The 18414-nt window shown below is 52.0% G+C and overlaps 1 protein-coding gene across 1 annotated transcript; it reads right to left on the bottom strand.

Annotated features, from left to right (window-relative positions):
- Window positions 1–368: 368 nt before the first annotated feature.
- On the bottom strand, window positions 369–2481 carry DDIT4 (DNA damage inducible transcript 4). Its single transcript, XM_030797983.1, has 3 exons — window positions 2331–2481; window positions 1975–2239; window positions 369–1699 (listed from the first exon to the last, which is right to left on the bottom strand). The coding sequence occupies exons 2-3, from the start codon at window positions 2177–2179 to the stop codon at window positions 1206–1208; spliced, it is 699 nt and encodes a 232-aa protein (XP_030653843.1). The 5' UTR covers window positions 2180–2239; window positions 2331–2481; the 3' UTR covers window positions 369–1205.
- Window positions 2482–18414: the final 15933 nt, after the last annotated feature.

Genomic DNA, 18414 nt, shown 5'->3' with positions numbered 1-18414 from the left:
GTTTATTATAAAGACCTTGGGCTCAGTGGGACCTCCTGTCTGGGCCTTCTAACCAGGGCAGCCAGGTGAGCTCTCCCTCTGGAGACTCCTCTCCCTCTGGAGACTCTGGCTTGGTGGGAGGTCTGACTCACCCCCTACCTTCAGGGGTTTCCAGTGTGTTCTCCTAGTAGCTTCAGCCAGCACAGGGCTAAGGGTTCTTGGCACAGATGGCACACGGTACACATACCTCTGTCACCAGGCTGGCAGGCAGTCCCGGAAAGGGATGGAGGAACACACAGGTGGACCCCAGGGCCTGATGAGACCTGCCTTTCACTAGTACCCATCTCCCTCCTTTTCACTTCATGGTACTGATGAGAGACTCAACCAACTGTTTTAACAAACATGTTTATTAGAAAAGTAAAAAATATTGCATAGGTCTTGATACTTGAACATCAAGTGTATTCATGAACAGTGAGTATCTTATCTTCATGTAAACAGTTCTAGATGGAAGACCCAGATGGCACTCCTCCCGGGGAGGGGTTCCAGCCCCCACCCTCTCAGCCCCTCCCCTCCCAGCTCAACTCCACAGTACACGATGGGGGAAGGTTTGAACGCAGCTCCCAGGTGTATTTTTTCAAGTGTCAAAGATCCCAAGTGATCCCTGACACCCACCCCTTCCTACTCTTACATTCATGCGTCTGTAAGATAGCTGCCTACAACAGGTCAGTAGTGATGCTCCGATCAGAAAAACAAGATACAAAACAAACAACAAACACACTTGGTCCCTTCAGACCAGTAAGATACACAAACCACCGCCACGACCTCCCCCCTCCCTCCGGCTGCTCTGAGGAGCACGTGCCCCTTCACCCTGGGCCAGGCCGAGGCGGGAGCAGCCCAGCTGCTCTCTGGCTGTCACACCACTGCTAACTGTCAGTAACAAAAATAATAAGGTACATGCTACACACACATCCAGCTGGAAGCCTTGTTGGCCCCTAAGCCTTTGTTTCATGCTACAGTACTGAGAAGTATGTGTCCCCAATGCACAGCCACCTGCACACAACTCAGTGAGCTTCCTGGGAAACACTGTTCCCCCACCTCCACCTTAGGTGGCTGCCTCAGTTTTCCAACCACAGGAATCAGTCCCTCAGCTCCTGCCTCTAGTCTCCACCCCAAAAGTTCAGTCGTCTCTGCCTTGGGGGGCACTGTCGGCCCCCGCAGGTTGAAGTTCAACACTCCTCAATGAGCAGTTGTTCCGAGCTGTACAGCTTCTTCTTGATGACTCGGAAACCAGTGCTCAGCGTCAGGGACTGGCTGAAGCCAGGGAGGAAGGGAGAGTTAGCGGAGCTAAACAACCCCTGGATCTTGGGCCAGAGTCGTGAGTCCAGGCGCAGCACAAGGGTCAGCTGGAAGGTGGGCACCAGGCTGGGGTCGAGTGCCAGCTGGCCCACGCTGTGGCAGCTCTTGCCCTGCTCCACACAGACGTCCAGCAGCGCCCCCCGCAGGCCGCACGGCTCGCTGTAGGCCAGGCGCAATAGTTCTTTGCCCACCTGGCTTACCAGCTGGCCAGGCATCAGCAGGCGCGCAGGGCGCCGAGAGCCCAGCCGCGCCTCGGCCAGGCTCTCCTGCAGCAGCTGCATCAGGTTGGCACACAGGTGTTCATCCTCAGGGTCACTGAGCAGCTCGAAGTCGGGCAACGACACTCCATCCAGGTAAGCCGAGTCTGCAAAGGAGAGCACACAGCAAGGGGTATTAGAGCAGCTTCAAAAGGAAACGCACAGGCGGGGGAGGTGCTGTTTCCTTAAGAAACCAACGCTTCTTCCCACTCCGTGCCTCAGTTTCCGCCTGACTCACCTTATACTCCAATTCCCCCTGCCCCCAAGCAATCTGGGTCCCGATGGGATAGGAAACCAAGGCGGCTCTGACCCCCTTCCAGCACCGGGGCTTCCCCCACCTTTCCGGCCCCTCGAGTCGCGTCGGCACCCGCCCACCGCTCACCTTCCTCCGGCCCGAAGCCACTGTTGCTGCTGTCCAGGGACTCGCAGTCCGAGCTCTCCAGGCTCGTGGAGCGGTCAAATCCCTCCTCCCGGGCCGCCGACCCCCAGGCTGAGCGCGGCGGCCGATCTGGGGTGGGAGTTCGGGACAAGGACGAGGGCGAAGAGGAGGTGGACGACGACGAGAAGCGGTCCCAAAGGCTAGGCATGGTGAGGACAGACGCCAGGGCGTTTGCTGATGAACTCAGAGTGCCGGAGCGTAGAAGCCGCTGTAAGACAAGAGGGGGACCGACGAGGCGTCAGTGTGGGGACCAGACCAGACCGCGAGCTCTAGGACCCACATTCAGAAGGGACACTCACCAGCTAGCGCGGTCAGCGGGAACTGCTAAGACAAGTGCGTCCTGCCGCTTGAATGGGTGTGCGAACCGGTGCCAACCACCGAGAGCTGCCCAGACCCGTCCCAGCTCCACACTCGCACCTCCCACTTGGCCTGCTGCTCCCCAGCACCAGTGCGGAGCAGCCTATAAGGACTAGCGCGGCGAGGCCGCGCCTTCTCTGCGCCACCACCCAATCCAGACCCGGGAGTGTGGCCCGCCTTGGCCAATGGGCTTCGGGCGCACGTAAGCAACGTTCTCTCCTGCCCGGTGACAGCGGCCGGGCCCCACCTCCATTGAGCCCCAGAAAGCTCTCAGTCGAACCCCGACCCACCGCCACGCCCCCTTTCTGGAAAGGATCCGCGGCGGCAGCAGCTGCCAAGGTCCCCGAGGGCGCTCGCGGCAGGGGAGGATCAAGGAAAGACTTGTTTATTATAGGGTTGCATTGCTGGGGGAGGGGACAGCCCGTGACTAGGCTAGGAGGAGAGGCAGGGAAGCGTGAGGGGGCGGCGGGCAAGGAAAATGGTTGCCCCCAGCGTCTTGGATCCTAAAGCTTCGGGAACAACTGGGCACACACGGGGGGATGCCCGTGGGACGGCGGCGCAGGAGCAGACGTTATCCCGGCCTGCCCTCGCGCCCTTACCCCTTCTATCCCTGCTTTGCAAAGGGTCGGGATATGGGGGTGGTGTCCACAGACCAGGAAGCTCCGGGCACCATGCTGCCCCTTCCCCAAGGCCCCACCTGCCCATCCTGGCTGTTACTCTACAGCCCAGGACATGGGTTAATGGGGATCCCTGCCTCCTCCCAAACCCTATTCGCTTCCACCTTCCAACTGCTCCCAAGGAGAGGGCTTGAGGAGAGTTAGAGGGTTAGAGGAGTGTGGATGGGCCTGGGTTCATAGCGCCCAGTGCAGGGATGGAAGCGAGGATTCACAGCAGTCGGACTCACGGACCCATCCGCCCGCCCCGCGGACTGCAGGCAGCGCAGCCGGGCCTCCCAGCCCGGGCGCCCCCCGGGTCCTAGCGCCCAGCGCTCGCCTAGCGCTTTGTGTAAAAGATCCAGACGGTTGCATCAGGACCGAGGACCGAGATCTCTGGAAAAGCCAGGGAATGCAATGGCCATACCCTGTTTCATCATTCAGGCGGGGCCGCAGGAAATCTGGCCTGGCAGTAGTGCTCGGAGGCTAACAGTGTTTGCTGAGGGTGGGTGGAGGTTGGGACGGACTCGACCTATTGCTCTAAAGGTTCATCAGTCTGGGATACGAGGACCCTGATGGAAGAGGAAGCCAAACTTACATCAGATGCCCAGGGACCCCGGGGCGGGCAAGGAACCTAATCAGATAGGCGGGCCTTGCCTCGGGTCAGGCTTGTTTTCGCGTGACAAATGACACTTGCAGGAGATGTCAGGCCACTGCCCTCCGCAACCCCCATCCCCACCCCAACTTAAAAAAGAAAAAGTTGACACTTGGGCCAAGACTTAGAACCTGAAAGAACCAGAATCCAAGCTCTGCACCCTACTCTCATTTGACAGGTGGGAGACCCACTTATGGAGACAAATTTATGGATTTAAGAAAGAAATCAGGGGATCCAGGAGACATCTTAAAGACAGCTGCAGAATGGAATAGTTTGTGAGCCACTGGGACTTTCACGGCCTTCTCTTCCCATTCTTCAAGCTCTGTCACTTGTTGGAGCCTTAAAGACACCAGATTGCTTAACAATGGGGATATAAAAATTAAAAATAATAAAAAGACACTGGATCAAGGCGGCTAGATGTTCTTGGAGGGCTGGAGTAGATGACATGCTCTTGAAATCACTCTTACAGAGGTGACCTGCATGGGTGTGTCTTCCTGCTGGCCAGAGAGAAGATCTGAATTAATCCATCAGGAACATTCACCTTTCCTCCAAGCTGATTTGGGTGGGACACCTAAACACCTTAAGGAAACAGTTACGATGTTTTTTCTTCTTCTTCTTCTTCTTCTTTTTTTTTTTTTTTTTGAGATGGGGTCTCACTCTTTCACCCAGGCTGGAGTGCAGTGGCGCAATCTTGGCTCACTACAAGCTCCGCCTCCCGGATTCACGCCATTTTCCTGCCTCAGCCTCCTGAGTAGCTGGAACTACAGGCGCCCACCACCACGTCCGGCTAATTTTTTGTATTTTTAGTAGAGACAGGGTTTCACCGTGTTAGCCAGGATGGTCTGGATCTCCTGACCTCGTGATCCGCCTGCCTTGGCCTCCCAAAGTGCTAGGATTACAGGCATGAGCCACCGCGCCCGGTGTAATTTTTGTATTTTCAGTTGAGACAGGGTTTCACCATGTTGGCCAATCTGGTCTCAAATTTCTGACCTCAGGTGATCCACCAGCCTGGGCCTCCCAAAGTGCTGGGATTACAGGCATGAGCCACCACGCCTGGCCTTTTTTTATGGACAGAAAAAAAATTCAGGAAAATGTGGAACACTGACCTAAAGAAAGTACAGGCTTTTTTTTTTTTTTCTTTTAAGTAGATATTCATAAGGAAAATAATCCGGGTCCGGTCTGGAAAGGTCAGTTTATTAGGAATCATTTATTCATTCAACAAACACCATCAAGACTGCCCAACAGTGTTCCAAGCACCTTTTTTTCATTCACTGTCTCCTTCTGTTAATAAAACAACTTGTCTCAAATGGGAAGGGCTGGTTAATGCGCAATGAGTAATTTTGTTTCTTTTCAAAAGAAATCTCTTAATGTTATTGTCTCATTGTGTTTCTAAAAAGCAATTAAAAAAAAAGAAGGCAGTCCTATTGTTGGAAGTGTTTCCTAAAGTAGGAGGGAGTGGGTTCCAGGGTAAAGTCTCCTGCAAGGAGGCTTGGCAGAGGCCTGGGGGAGTTGGGGGTGGTCAGTGTATTCCCCTGTGACACCCTCCAAAACCCCTGATAGAGACAAGGCCTGTCTGCCAGGAGAATCTAAAAGGTTGGGGGGGTAAAGCGGGGGTTCTTAACTGTTGGCCTCTCCCAGGAGCCAGAGCGCAGGGCCTTGGTCCGTCCTGTCCTGAGGTGGAGGGTAGATTCCCTTCCATCTGGCTGGAGCTGGAAAGACTTTGTAACCACCCTCCCCATACCGAACACCCCCTCCCTCCACAACTCTGCAAATGGGGCCCTTCTGGGCAGGAGGACGCTCCATCTCCTGGCCTCTGAACCAGACCTTATTGGAGCTCTCACAGAACCTAGAAACCCTGCATTTGGTGTCCACCCACCCGCTCCTCCTCCCCTCAGGCCAAGGTGGGCTTGCCTAGACATGCTTCCACCAGCAGCCTTGGCCACCCAACTCTGGCATCCCTTCCTCCAGGAAGCCTTCCCTAGCACCCTCATCCCGACACTCCACCCCTTAGGTGCCTTCCTCAGGGCATCTTTCCAGCCTGTGCATATCTTTGTTGTTAATAATTCTTTCCACTTTGGTCTTCCCACTAGACAGTAAGCTACTTGAGGATGGCGTTCTACTCATCCTAACTTCAAGGAGCCAGCACTGTGCCCAGTACATAGAAAAGGCTCAGCAAATGTTCCTTAGATAAATACATGAATGAATGGATGAATGAATGGTTAGATGAGGCAAGAACGTGGCTTCTCTGGCTGTGGCGGCTCACACTTTTAACCCACACACTTTGAAGGTGAGAGGATTACTTGAGGCCAGGAGTTTAGGACCAGCCTAGGCAACACAGTGAGACCACGTATCTACAAAAAATTTAAAAAATTAGCCAGGCGTGGTGGCTCACGCCTGTAACCCTAGCACTTTGGGAGGCTGAGGCAGGCAGATCACCTGAGCTCAGGAGTTTGAGACCACCCTGGGCAACATGGTGAAACCCCGTCTCTACCAAAATACAAAAAATTGGCCAGGCGTGGTGGTTCACGCCTGTAATCCCAGGGTTTTGGGAGGCTGAGGCAGGCAGATCACGAAGTCAAGAGATTCAGACCATCCTGGCCAACATGGTGAAACCCCATCTCTACTAAAAGTACAAAAATTAGCTGGGCATGGTGTCGCGTGCCTGTAGTCTCAGCTACTTGGGAGGCTGAGGCAGGAGAATTGCTTGAACCCGGGAGGCGGAGGTTGCAGTGAGCCCAGATTGCACCACTGCACTCCAGCCTGGCAACAGAGTGAGACTCCACCTAAAAAAAAAAAAAAAAAATAGCCAGATGTGGAGGTGTGCGCCTGTAGTCCCAGCGACTCAGGAGCCTGAGGCACGAGAATCGCTTGAGCCTGGGAGGCGGAGGTTGCAGTGAGCCAAGATTGCACCACTTCACTCAAGCTTCGGCTACAGAGTGAGACTCCGTCTCAAAAAAAAAAAAAAAAAAAAAAAAAAATGAAGAAGTAAAGAAAAAGAAAAACCCTGTCTCTACTAAAAATACAAAAATTAGCCAAGTGTCGTGGTGCAGGGGGTGGAGGTTGCAGTGAGCCGAGATTGCGCCACTGCTCTCTAGCCTGGGTGACAGAGCGAGACTCCACCTAAAAAAAAAAAATTATTGGCCGGGTGAGGTGGCTCACACCTGTAATCTCAGCACTTTGGGAGGCCAAAGCAGGTGGATCACCTGAGGTCAAGAATTCAAGACCAGCCTGGCCAACATGGTGAAACCCCATCTCTACTAAAAATACAAAAAAATTAGCTGGGCATGATGGTGCGCGCCTGTAGTCCCAGCTGGTTAGGAGGCTGAGGCAGGAGAATCACTTGAACCTGGAAGGTGGAGTTTGCAGTGAGCCGTGATCTCGCCACTGCACTCGAGCCTGGGTGACAGAGCGAGACTCCGTCTCAAATAAATACATAAATAAAAAATAAAAATTAACTGGGCATGGTAGCACACATCTTTAGTCCCAGGTATTCAGGAAGCTGAGGTAGGAGAACCACTGGAGCCTGGCCAGGGTTACAGTGAGCTATGATGGTACCACTGCACTACAGCTTGGGTGACATAGTGAGACAAAAACAAAAAGCACATGGCTTTTTCCAGAATTGCAGACACCCACATCTAGATTCCCAGGATCTAGTGGGGACTATGGGGTGCCTTCAAGAGGACCTTGATGCTACCTTTCCATCCTCTTTCTGGCAAGTGCTGCCAAGAGCCTTGGACAGATCTGACCATTTCCCTTCCTCCTCAACTGGGGTCCGGGAATGGGGTTTCTAAGCCAATCCAGTTCTTCCTCTGGAATATAGTCAGCGACTGACCCCAGGAAACTGGGGAGAGACGTGAAATCTTGCAGAGGGCTGATCTGTTGTAGGGAATTTTTTTTTTTTTTTTTTTTTTTTTTTTTTTGAGACGGAGTTTCGCTGTTTCGCTCTTGTTGCCCAGGCTGGAGTGCAATGGCACGATCTCGGCTCACTGCAACCTCTGCCTCCTGGGTTCAAGTGATTCTCCTGCCTCAGCCTCCTGAGTAGCTGGGATTACAGGCATGCGCCACCACGCCCAGCTTATTTTGTATTTTTAGTAGAGACAGGTTTCTCCATGTTGGTCAGGCTGGTCTCAAACTCCCAACCTCAGGTGATCCACCCGCCTAGGCCTCCCAAAGCGTTGGGATTATAGGCATGAGCCACCGCACCCGGCCTTTTTATTTTTTTTGAAACAGAGTTTCACTCTTGTTGCCCAGGTCTCAGCCTCCTGAGTAGCTGGGATTACAGGAAGGAAGGAAGGGAGGAAGGGAGGAAGGGAGGAAGGGAGGGAGGGAGGGAGGGAAAGGATGGAGGGAGGGAAATTAACCATTTCAAAGTGAACAGTTACTTCAGTGGCATTTAGTACACTCACAATGTTGTGCAACCACTACCTCTATCTGGTTCCAAAACACCTTCCTAACTCCCATGGAGGTCCTTTACCCATGAAGCAGTCACTCCCCTCAGAATGCTTTGAAGTTGAAATGTTCCCTTGTTGGTAGAAGTAGGGCTGGGTGTGGTGGCTCATGCCTGTAATCCTAGCACTTTGGGAGGACAATGTAGGAGGATTGCTTGAAGCCAAGAGTTCAAGACCAACCTGGCCAACATAGCGAGACCCCCATCTCTATTTTTTTTTTTTTTTTTTTGAGACTGAGTCTTGTTCTGTCGCCAAGCTGGAGTGATCTCAGCTCACTGCAACCTCCACCTTCCGAGTAGCTGGGACTACAGGTGCACACCACCATGCCCAGCTAATTTTTTCATATTTTAGTAGAGATGGGGTTTCACCATTTTGGCCAGGATGGTCTCGATCTCCTGACCTCGTGATCCGCCTGCCTTGGCCTCCCAAAGTGCTGGGATCACAGGTGTGAGCCACCACACCTGGCCTATTTTTTTTTTAATTAAAAAAAGAAGAAGAAGCAGCAGCAGGGCTGCCTCTTTGCACAACTCCAGAGGATGCTGCTACCATTAGAGTCTGCATGAACATGTGTCTTCTGGAGAGTAGTGCTCCAGGGAGCACTCATCACATAGACACAATGTGCAACGTGGCAGCCGCAAGACAACCCTGGCGGGGAGACTGGCCAACCTCTGAGCAGGAGTGGGCTGGTGTCATGTCCCAGGTGACTCAGGCCTCTGGAGTTGGTGATCAGGCCCCATGTCCCAGTGTCTGTGGCCAGGGCCCTGACCATGCATAAACTCTGCCTCTTCCAGGATTGTGCTCCATCGGAATAGAGCGCAATGCCGCAACCTGCAATTTAAAGTCAATGAACACTCACTCCCGGCCACCTGCCCCTCCTCGTTCAGGCGGTTCCGTCTGGAGCACCGGTTCCCAGGGCCTTGGTCTGGCAAGTCGCCCTGGTCGGGTTTGGGAAGTTGAACAGGATCTTGGGGTGAGGGTGTGATTCCAAGAACCCCAGGATTCAGGATGGAACCCCCTGAAGGCCAGCCAACTCGCTCGCATGCCTCTGCTTGGGGTGCCTCTGCAGCCCTTTGGAAATTTCTCATTGTGGCTGGTGGAAGTAGTTGGTGGAGGAGCCCGTGGGTCGAGGCATTAAGGAGAGGGTGGAGTATTGGGAGGAGGTGGAGATGAGAAGCCAGCAGAAGTGTTCCCAGGATTCTGTGGCTTTCTTGAAAAACAACAAACAGCTTGGTCAAAATAGCATGATTATAAATGCACCTGGTTTAGGAGGCTTGTGAAAAGCTGAAGTGAGGGCCTCAAGGAGGATTTTGACTATCCTACTGGAGGGAGAGTTAAAAACTCAGTGAGGAGTCTTTGCAAATGAGGTTGCTTTTTGAAATGGAAATACTAACAATACAATGTATTGAGGAGTATATATATATATTTTTTTTTGAGACGGAGTCTCACTCCGTCACCCAGGTTAGAATGCAGTGGCACGATCTCCGCTCATTGCAACCTCTGCCTCCCAGGTTCAAGTGATTCTCCTGCCTCAGCCTCCTGAGTAGCTGGGACTTCAGGCACGCGCCACCACGCCTGGCTAATTTTTGTATTTTTAGTAGAGACGGGGTTTCACCACGTTGGCCAGGCTGGTCTTGAACTCCTAACATCAAGTGATCCGCCTGCCTCAGCCTCCCAAAGTGCTAGGATTACAGGCATGAGCCACCAGGCCCGGCCTGTATTGATCAGTCTTTCAAAGTAGCTTTTAAAAATCTGTTGTCTAGACCGGGCGTGGTGGCTCATGCCTGTAATCCCAGAACTTTGGGAGGCTGAGGCGGGCGGATCACCTGAGGTTGGGAGTTCGAGACCAGCCTGACCAACATGGAGAAACCCCCATCTCTACTAAAAATAGAAAATTAGCCGGGCGTGGTGGCACATGCCTGTAATCCCAGCTACTAGGGAGGCTGAAGCAGGAGAATCGCTTGAACCCGGGAGGCAGAGGTTGCGGTGAGCCGAGATCATGCCATTGCACTCCAACCTGGGCAACAAGAGTGAAACTCCATCTCAAAAAAAAAAAAAAATGTTGTCCAAGTATGCCCCGAGGAACAAATATAGTGCCATTCTACAGATGTGGACATTGAGGCTCAAAGTGAGAGTCCCGTAATCCCTCCGTGAACCAGTGGCTTTCATTTCAAGTCTGATTAATAATTAGAATCAGGCTGGGTGTGGTGGCTCATGCCTATAATCCCAGCACTTTGGGAGGCCAAGGCGGGCGGATCACGAGGTCAGGAGTTCAAGACCAGCCTGGCCAACATGGTGAAACCTGATCTCTACTAAAAATACAAAAATTAGCCGGGTGTGATGGGACACACCTGTAGTCCCAGCTACTCAGGAGGCTGAAGCAGGAGAATCGCTTGAACCCAGGAAGCGGATGTTGCAGTGAGCTGAGATTGCGCCATTGCACTCCAGCCTGGGCAACAGAGTGTGACTCCGTCTCAAAAAAAAAAAAAAAATTAGAATCAGCTAAGGAGCTTGTAAAACCGAGATTCTCATCTCCTCAACCCCCATTCTGATTGGGTAGGTCTGGGTGGGGACCTTAGGAGCAAAATTCTCCAGGTGATTCTGATGCTTATCTTTAGCTGGGGTGCTTATTGACCTCTAGGAAGGATAGGCCTGGGTGGGTTAGGGGTGGGTGAGAGCTTGCAGCTGTGTAGACAGGGTTCACACGTGACAAAGGTGAGCCCACAACCAGTTCTGCGTGGTTCTGCCTTGGGTCCTAGGTTTCCCAAGAAGTCATTTCCTTTGGGGTGAGGGCAGAGCAGTGGGAACCCCACAAAGGGCTAGGTTGATAAACCACCCATGCCAAGGGATAAGGGTTTTGAGAGCTGAGAGAGTAGCCTGAGGATTCTGGCAGACCTCTGTATCCCAGCAGTAGCAAAGGCACAGACAGCCTACCAGACTTCATGCAGCCCACCCATCTCCAGCCCGTGCGGTCAAATGAGTTGTCCTACGGACCCAGCCAGGCCTGGAACCTCATCCTTCTAACTCCAGCACTGTCTCTTTTCTCCTCACCTGCCCCACTGGCTGTCAGGAAGGAATCCCATCCACTTAGAGGCCAGGTTTCTGCCAGCCATTACTAAGATCCCTCTCCAATCCTGGGTTCTGAATCCTTGTGAGGAGAGAAAGCAATGAAGTGCAGGGAGGGCTAGGCAACCTCCTCTCTCTAGTGAGTCTCTTAAACCTCGGCTAGCTCAGGCCCCGTGGGGTGAGGATAGGAGTCAGCAGACCTGAGTTGCAGGCTGTTTGGCCACTAAGGATGGATCGGAGTCTGGGCTGTGGCCCAGAAGCAGCCCCCAGGAAGCATACCATGTCTTTGAAGCCCAGAATTTTTATTACAAATAACACAATTTTGCATTTTATTATATATTTTATCTGTGTTAATTTCAGTAGCACATGTTTAGATTACTTACTAGTTAAATTACTTACTTTCTTCCTCAAAAAAAAGAAAAAAAACATTTTCCTTTTTTGAGACAGTCTCGCTCTGTCCTCCAGGCTGGAGTGCAGTGCCGATAGCTCACTGCAAACTCTGCCACCTGAGTTCAAGCGATTCTCCTGCCGCAGCCTCACGAGTAGCTGGGATTACAGGCAAGCGCCACCACGCCTGGCTAATTTTTGTATTTTTAGTAGAGACGGGGTTTCACTATGTTGGCCAGGCTGGTCTCTAACTCCTGGCCTCAAGTGATCTGCCTGCCTCGGCCTCCCAAAGTGCTGGGATTACAGGCGTGAGCAACCAAGCCCAGCCTTCATACCTCAGTTTTGAAAACATGGAACTAGAGAATCTCAAAGACCTCTTCAACCTCTACAAGGATCATAGCAAAGGAGAAAGATATAATAAATTCCATGGAGCTGCTTTCCCCCAAACCCCAGGCCTAGCCCGTAGGACTCTCTGCAGGAGGCCTGCCAGAGAAGGTAGAAATAGGTATTTCAGCCATTTCAGTGCTTTTGCCTTTTGAGGGCTTCCAATTGGTTTACAATATGGAAATATTGTTGATATCCATATAACAAAGGGGGAAGCAGGGATGGGGGTTTTTCCACCAACCTAGGGAGTATATGACAGAGGATGACAGAGATCAGAGATGATCAGGACCTGCCACAGTTGGGAAAGCCCAAACCCAGGCTCATCATTTGTCTGGACAGCAAAATGAGCTCACTCTGTTGTTGTTTTTCCTTCTAGAGAAGAAAGGAGACCAGGAGGACCTGTCTAGCCTCTGGGTTTCCCAAAGGGCTGGGGTGAGTAGTGCTAGATCAGCAGAGAGAAGGGTCAGCCTTCTCACTGTCAGGATTCTTCTGTCAGCAGAATGAACCTTAAAATCTTTTTCTTTTTCTTTTCTTTTTAGATGGAGTTTCGCTCTTGTTGCCCAGGCTGGAGTGCAATGGCGCAATCTTGAATCACTGCAACCTCTGGCTCCCAGGTTCAAGCGATTCTCCTGCCTCAGCCTCCCGAGTAGCTGGGATTACAGGCATGTGCCACCACACCTGGCTAACTTTTTTGTATTTTTAGTAGAGATGGGGTTTCTCCATGTTGGTTAGCCTGGTCTCAAACTCCCAACCTCAGGTGATCTGCCCGCCTCAGCTTCCCAAAGTCCTGGGATTACAGGCGTGAGCTACCATGCACAGCTGAAATTTTTTAATGTTAAGATATGCAGGTCCTAAGAGAGTACTCCTTCCAGCCCCTAACCTCCCCACTTTATGGACAAGGAACTGACAGGGCAGGGAGCCTTAGGAGGTTCCAGGATCTCCCTCTCTCCTGGCAGTTAGGCCCCACTCAATCCTCTGGAACTGTCTTCTCCCTGGCTTTGGTCTCCTTCATCACCCTTCTGCAATGCCTCTAACCTCACTCAGAAGTGCATTTTTATCTCCAGTGGCCTTAATAGTCAAAGGTTTGGGAAACTCAGGTCTAGGCAAAAGGCCGCTGCCCAGGTCTGCATGCTGAGCCTTTCTCTGGAACACCTGGGCTGGCAGGAAATGGAAGCTGCCAGCCCACCTGGCAATTTGCCATCTCTTCACAAAGATCTTTTTTTTTTTTTTTTTTTTTTTTTTTTTTTGAGGTGGAGTCTCACTCTGTCGCCCAGGCTGGAGTACAAGTGGTGCAATCTCAGCTCATTGCAACCTCTGCCTCCCGGCTTCAAGGGATTCACCTGCCTCAGCCTCCCGAGTAGCTGAGATTACAGGAATGCACTACCACGCCCGGTTTATTTTTGTATTTTCAACAGAGACGGGGTTTCACTAAGTTGGCCAGGCTGGTCTCAAACTCTTGACCTCAGGTGATCTGCCCCCTTCAGCCTCCCAAAGTGCTGGGATTACAGGCATGAACCACCGCACCAGCCTCCTCACAAAGATCATTGACCCTTATGGAGCGCTTCAGGATTCTAAAAACACTTGCACAGGCCGGGCACGGTGGCTCACGCCTGTAATCCCAGAACTTTGGGAGGCCAAGGCAGGCAGATCATGAGGTCAGGAGTTTGAGACCAGCCTGGCCAAAATAGTAAAACCCTGTCTCTACTAAAAATAGAAAAAGTTAACCGTGCGTGCTGGCAGGCGCCTGTAATCCCAGCTACTCGGGAGGCTGAGGCAGGAGAATCGCTTGAACCCGGGAGGTGGAGGTTGCAGTGAGCTGAGATCGCACCATTAGACTCCAGCCTGGGCAACAGTGCGAAATTCCGTCTCAAAAACACCAAAACAAACAAAAAAACACACTTCCATATTTTTTAGGGCTTTCATAACTTTTTTTTTTTTTTTAATTAAATTTTGAGATGGAGTCTTGTGTTGCCCAGGCTGGACACGATCGTGGTTCACTGCAACCTCTGTCTCCTGGATTTAAGCGATTCTCCTGCCTCAGCCTCCTAAGTAGCTGGGATTACAGGTGCCCGCCACCATGCCCGGCTAATATTTGTATTTTTAGTAAAGACAGGGTTTCACCATGTTGGCCAGGCTGGTCTTGAACTCCTGACCTCAGACAATCTGCCCGCCTCGGCCTCCCAAAGTGCTGGGATTACAGGTGTGAGCCACTGAACCCAGCCTTATAACTTTTTGTCTTTTTCCACATGTTCTAAAGGATTTTCATAACTTTGTTAATAAAAATGACAACTGGAGGCTGGGCACAGTGGCTCATGCCTGTAATCTCAGCACTTTGGGAGGCCAAGGTGGGCAGATCACTTGAGTCCAGGAGGTCAAGACCAGCCTGGCCAACATGGTGAAATCCCATCTCTACTAAAGAGACAAAAAGTTAGCTGGGCATGGTGGAGTGTACCTGTAGTCCCAGCTTCTTGGGAGGCTGAGATGGGAAAATCACTTGAGCCCAGGAGGCTGAGGTTACAGTGAGCTGAGATTGTGCCACTGCACTCTAGCCTGGGTCAAAAAGCAAGACTCTGTCTCAAAAAAAAAAAAAAAAAAAAAAAGACTTAGGCTGGGCAGTGGCTCACACCTGTAATTCCAGCACATGATTTGGGAAGCTGAGGCGAGTGGATCACATGAGGCCAGGAGTTTGAGACCAGCATGGCCAACATAGTGAAACCGTGTCTCTACTAAAAATACAAAAATTACCCAGGTTTGGTGGCGTGCACCTGTAATCCCAGCTACTTGGGAGGCTGAGGCAGGAGAATCGCTTGAACCTGGGAAGCAGTTCCGGTCAGCCAAGATTGTTCCACTGCACTCCAGCCTGGGTGATAGAGTGAGATGCTATCTCAAACAAAAACGAAAACCAACAAAACAAAAATAAAGGCCTGGTACAGTGGCTCACACCTGTAATCCCAGCATTTGGGAGGTGGAGATGGGAGGATTGCTTGAATCCAGGAGTTCAAACCAGCCTGGGGCAAGTTGTGAGACCCCTATCTCTACTAAAAATTAAAAAACAACAACTAATATATGTGTGTAGAGTTTGTAGGCAGGACAGACCTCATCAATGTCACTGCACAGGTGAGAAAACTGAGATTCAGATAGGTGCAGTGAGTCACATAGTGTCAGCAAAGCTGGAGCCAGGACTCTACATCTAGGCTCATTTCCTGATCCCAGGCAACCCATACTCTTAGTTGTAAACTAAAGGGGACCGTAAATGCTGGAAAGCAGGGGGTCGATATTGTAGGGTGGGGTGTAGAACAGTTGGAGTGATCTTCTGTTATCGCTAAGATGTTGACCCAAGAGACTTTCTCTAGGTCAGCCCTTGTTTTATCTGATCAGGTTCTTCCTCCCCCTGCAGAATTCAGCAGCACCTAGCAGTGCTGACTCAAATGGCAAGGCCGACTGACACTTGAGGGGTTTCCCTTTAGCTGACACCCTCACTCCCAGAAGTGACAGTGTTTCTGCTACCACATCCCCCTCTGGGATCCTCCCCCTGGGAGCTCTGGGGTCCCATAGGAAGGCCACTTTGGGAATTGGTGCCTGTGAAGAGGGGCCCTTCCCCACCCCAGTTGTCCCGTATGTAATCCACAAAGGGCCAGACTCTGGCATAGGCACCCAGGAGCCACTGCTGAATTTTTTGTACTTAAAAGTAGCCGCACAGAAACACAAAAACTTTCAGACTCTGCTCCGGGAACTGGTGCACGCAAGAGCTTAACTGATCTCGCCGCGGTCTGCGGTGGCTTGTCTGGGGCCAGTGGGATGGGGGAAGGGAAGACCCCCCCCCTCAGCTCGCTCTCCCCTCCCTCCACAGCGGAGGTGCGACCTCAAGGGAGCGCTGCCGCCGAGGTGACAGATGCAGAGCAGCTGACTGGGGGGAGGGTCCAATCTCCGTCGACCCCCTACTGGGAGAAGCGGGGGACGTGACTTGGAGAACGTGCGACTGAGGAACGGGAGGGGGATGGAGGGAGATGGGGAACGGGGAGGAGGGCGGGGCTGGCCCTGGCCCCGCCCACCCTCGGGAGGAAGGAGGCTCCTCCCACTGCCCGGGAGGAGGGCAGCCAGGCCACAGAGATGCTGAGCTCAGCATTTGGGGCCCCGGCGGCTGGGTGGGGGCAGAGCGCAGGGTTGGCGCCTTTCTGGTGAAAGCCCTAGAGAGGAGAGAGGGGGAGGGAGGGAGAGGCCGAGGAGGCCCTCACACCCCTGAGGCTGTAACTCTTCTCCAACCGGGTGGGTCGTGCTAACAAAGCGGTCTCTGTTGGGGAGGGGAAGGCTTCCTGGGTGTGCGCAAACCCTAAGGGAAAGGGGGAAAGAATGTCTGTGACTCACTACCCTAAACCCTGACTTAGCCCCCAGAACTCACGTCAGAGAGGCCAAGCCTTTGTGTCCTCTGACCCCAGGATTGATTTGGTGGAGGGGGCGCAGGGCTGCCCCTGTAGGGCTGCAGTCCCTACTGCCCTGGCTACCCCAGCTAGTGCAGGAAGGAGTTATATTTAAGGCAACCTTGAAAAGTGCAGGGGGCATCAGCTTGGGAAGGGAAGCAAGGAAAACCTTTGTACCCACCTGGCACAAATGGCTACCCAGGCCAGGCGGGTGGGTGGCTATTTTTGAGCTGACCTACATACCTATTTGCCTCTTTATCTTTTTATTATCACACATGGTTATTATGGGAGCTTTTCTTCAGCACTTAGTGCAGCTGATGCGCTCGTTGAGGGCTGCACAATAAGGTGTGTTGCCTCCCTCGCCAGGAAGTTTTAAGAGTGTCTGGGCCAGGAAAGAAGGTCATCGGTAGGCCTGCAGCAGCTTCCCTAAGCTCTTGCCACATGGGAACAGGATCCTGACCCTGACGCCCCTATCCAGAGCTGGTCGCCCTGTGGAGGCAGATGATGACATTCAGATTTGACAACAGGGTCACTGGGTTTTGCTGGGGCCTGAAGCCCCTCAGCCTCTGAGCCTTGTTGCTTGCAGAGGCTGACTTCATAGTCCTACAGCCCCACACGATGGCTTTCCTGCACAGATGGCGCAAGGGATGCTCATCTGCAGTTGAGTTGTGGGCAGAACTGGTTTGGGATTTACTGCTCTGATTTTTTTTAAGTAGAAGCAAGGAGAGCCTGGAACTTTCTGTTTATTTCACCTCTGGTTCAGCCTCACTAGGACCTCCCTCTCCAAACCTTTTAATAGCTCCCCATTGCCTTTAGAGCCAGTCTGGCTGCTTAGTTCAGCCTCGCAAGCCTCGGGGGCAGGCTCTAGATTCATCTCCCACCCACAGCCCAGAAGGGGAAAAACACATATGGTTCTAATTATATCTGAAACGCTCTTAAATTTTCCATAAAGTACAGTATGCATGGCTTTGTGTATACAACTTTGCATAGTAATATGTATGTAGAGATGCAAAATATATACAGCCACATAAGGTGGATCATAAAAAGAACATCAACAAAGGATAAGCATATAATTTACAGTATTTTAATCATGCTAAAGACAGACACATAGACCTGGAAGTGAGACTGGCAGAGGTCACAGCAGATTTTTCTCTTCTCTCATCTGGTGCTCCCACTGGGATAGGAAATCTTTGGCCCTGAGAAAAACGGATGCCTGTACTCCTTAACATGCTCTTTTTTTAAAAAAATTTAATTTATTTTTTTGAGGCAGGGTCTTGCTCTGTCCCCCAAGCTGGAGTGCAGTAGTGTGATCTTAGCTCACTGCAACCTCTACCTCCTGGGTTCGAGTGATTCTCCTGTCCCAGCCTCCAAAGTAGCTGGGATTACAGGTGTGTGCCACCCACTCGGCTAATTTTTGTATTTTTAGTAGAGATGGGGTTTCACCATGTTGGCCAGGCTGGTCTCAAACTCCTGGCCTCAAGTGATCTGTCTGCCTCAGCCTCCCAAAGTGCTGGGATTACAGGCATGAGCCACTGTGCCCAGCCATAATTAACCTTTCCCAGATTCCCTGTGCCCGGTGAGATGCCATTCCTGTGGGGTCCCAAGTGGCTTCCCTTCCAGCTTGCTCCTACCTTCACACCAATTACTCTTTTTCAATGCGCTTCCCACCTTATAGCTGCAGCGCACACTGCCAGCTTGTGTTAAGCTCCAGGTCCTTTGAGAAGCCCTCCTTGAACAGGCTTGGGAACCCCCTTGTTCCCCTGCTGGAGAATTCAGGGTAGCGAGTCCAGCCCAGGCCTGGTGCCTTGGAAGCCTGTGCTCGATCACACAGCTGTGCATGAGTTGCTCCCTTCTCCTTCAATAGCTTTTTTTTTTTTTTAGATGGAATCTCACTTTGTCACCCAGGCTGGAGTGCAGTGGTGCGATCTCGACTTACTGCAGCATCCGCCTCCTGGGTTCAAGTGATTCTTGGGCCTCAACCTCCTGAGTAACTGGGATTACAGGCACCCGCCACCATG

The sequence above is a fragment of the Nomascus leucogenys genome, chromosome 18 (assembly GCF_006542625.1).
Source record: "Nomascus leucogenys isolate Asia chromosome 18, Asia_NLE_v1, whole genome shotgun sequence".
NCBI lineage: Eukaryota > Metazoa > Chordata > Mammalia > Primates > Hylobatidae > Nomascus > Nomascus leucogenys.
Note: the sequence above shows the minus strand (reverse complement) of the source record. Positions and strands in the feature narration are given on the sequence as shown.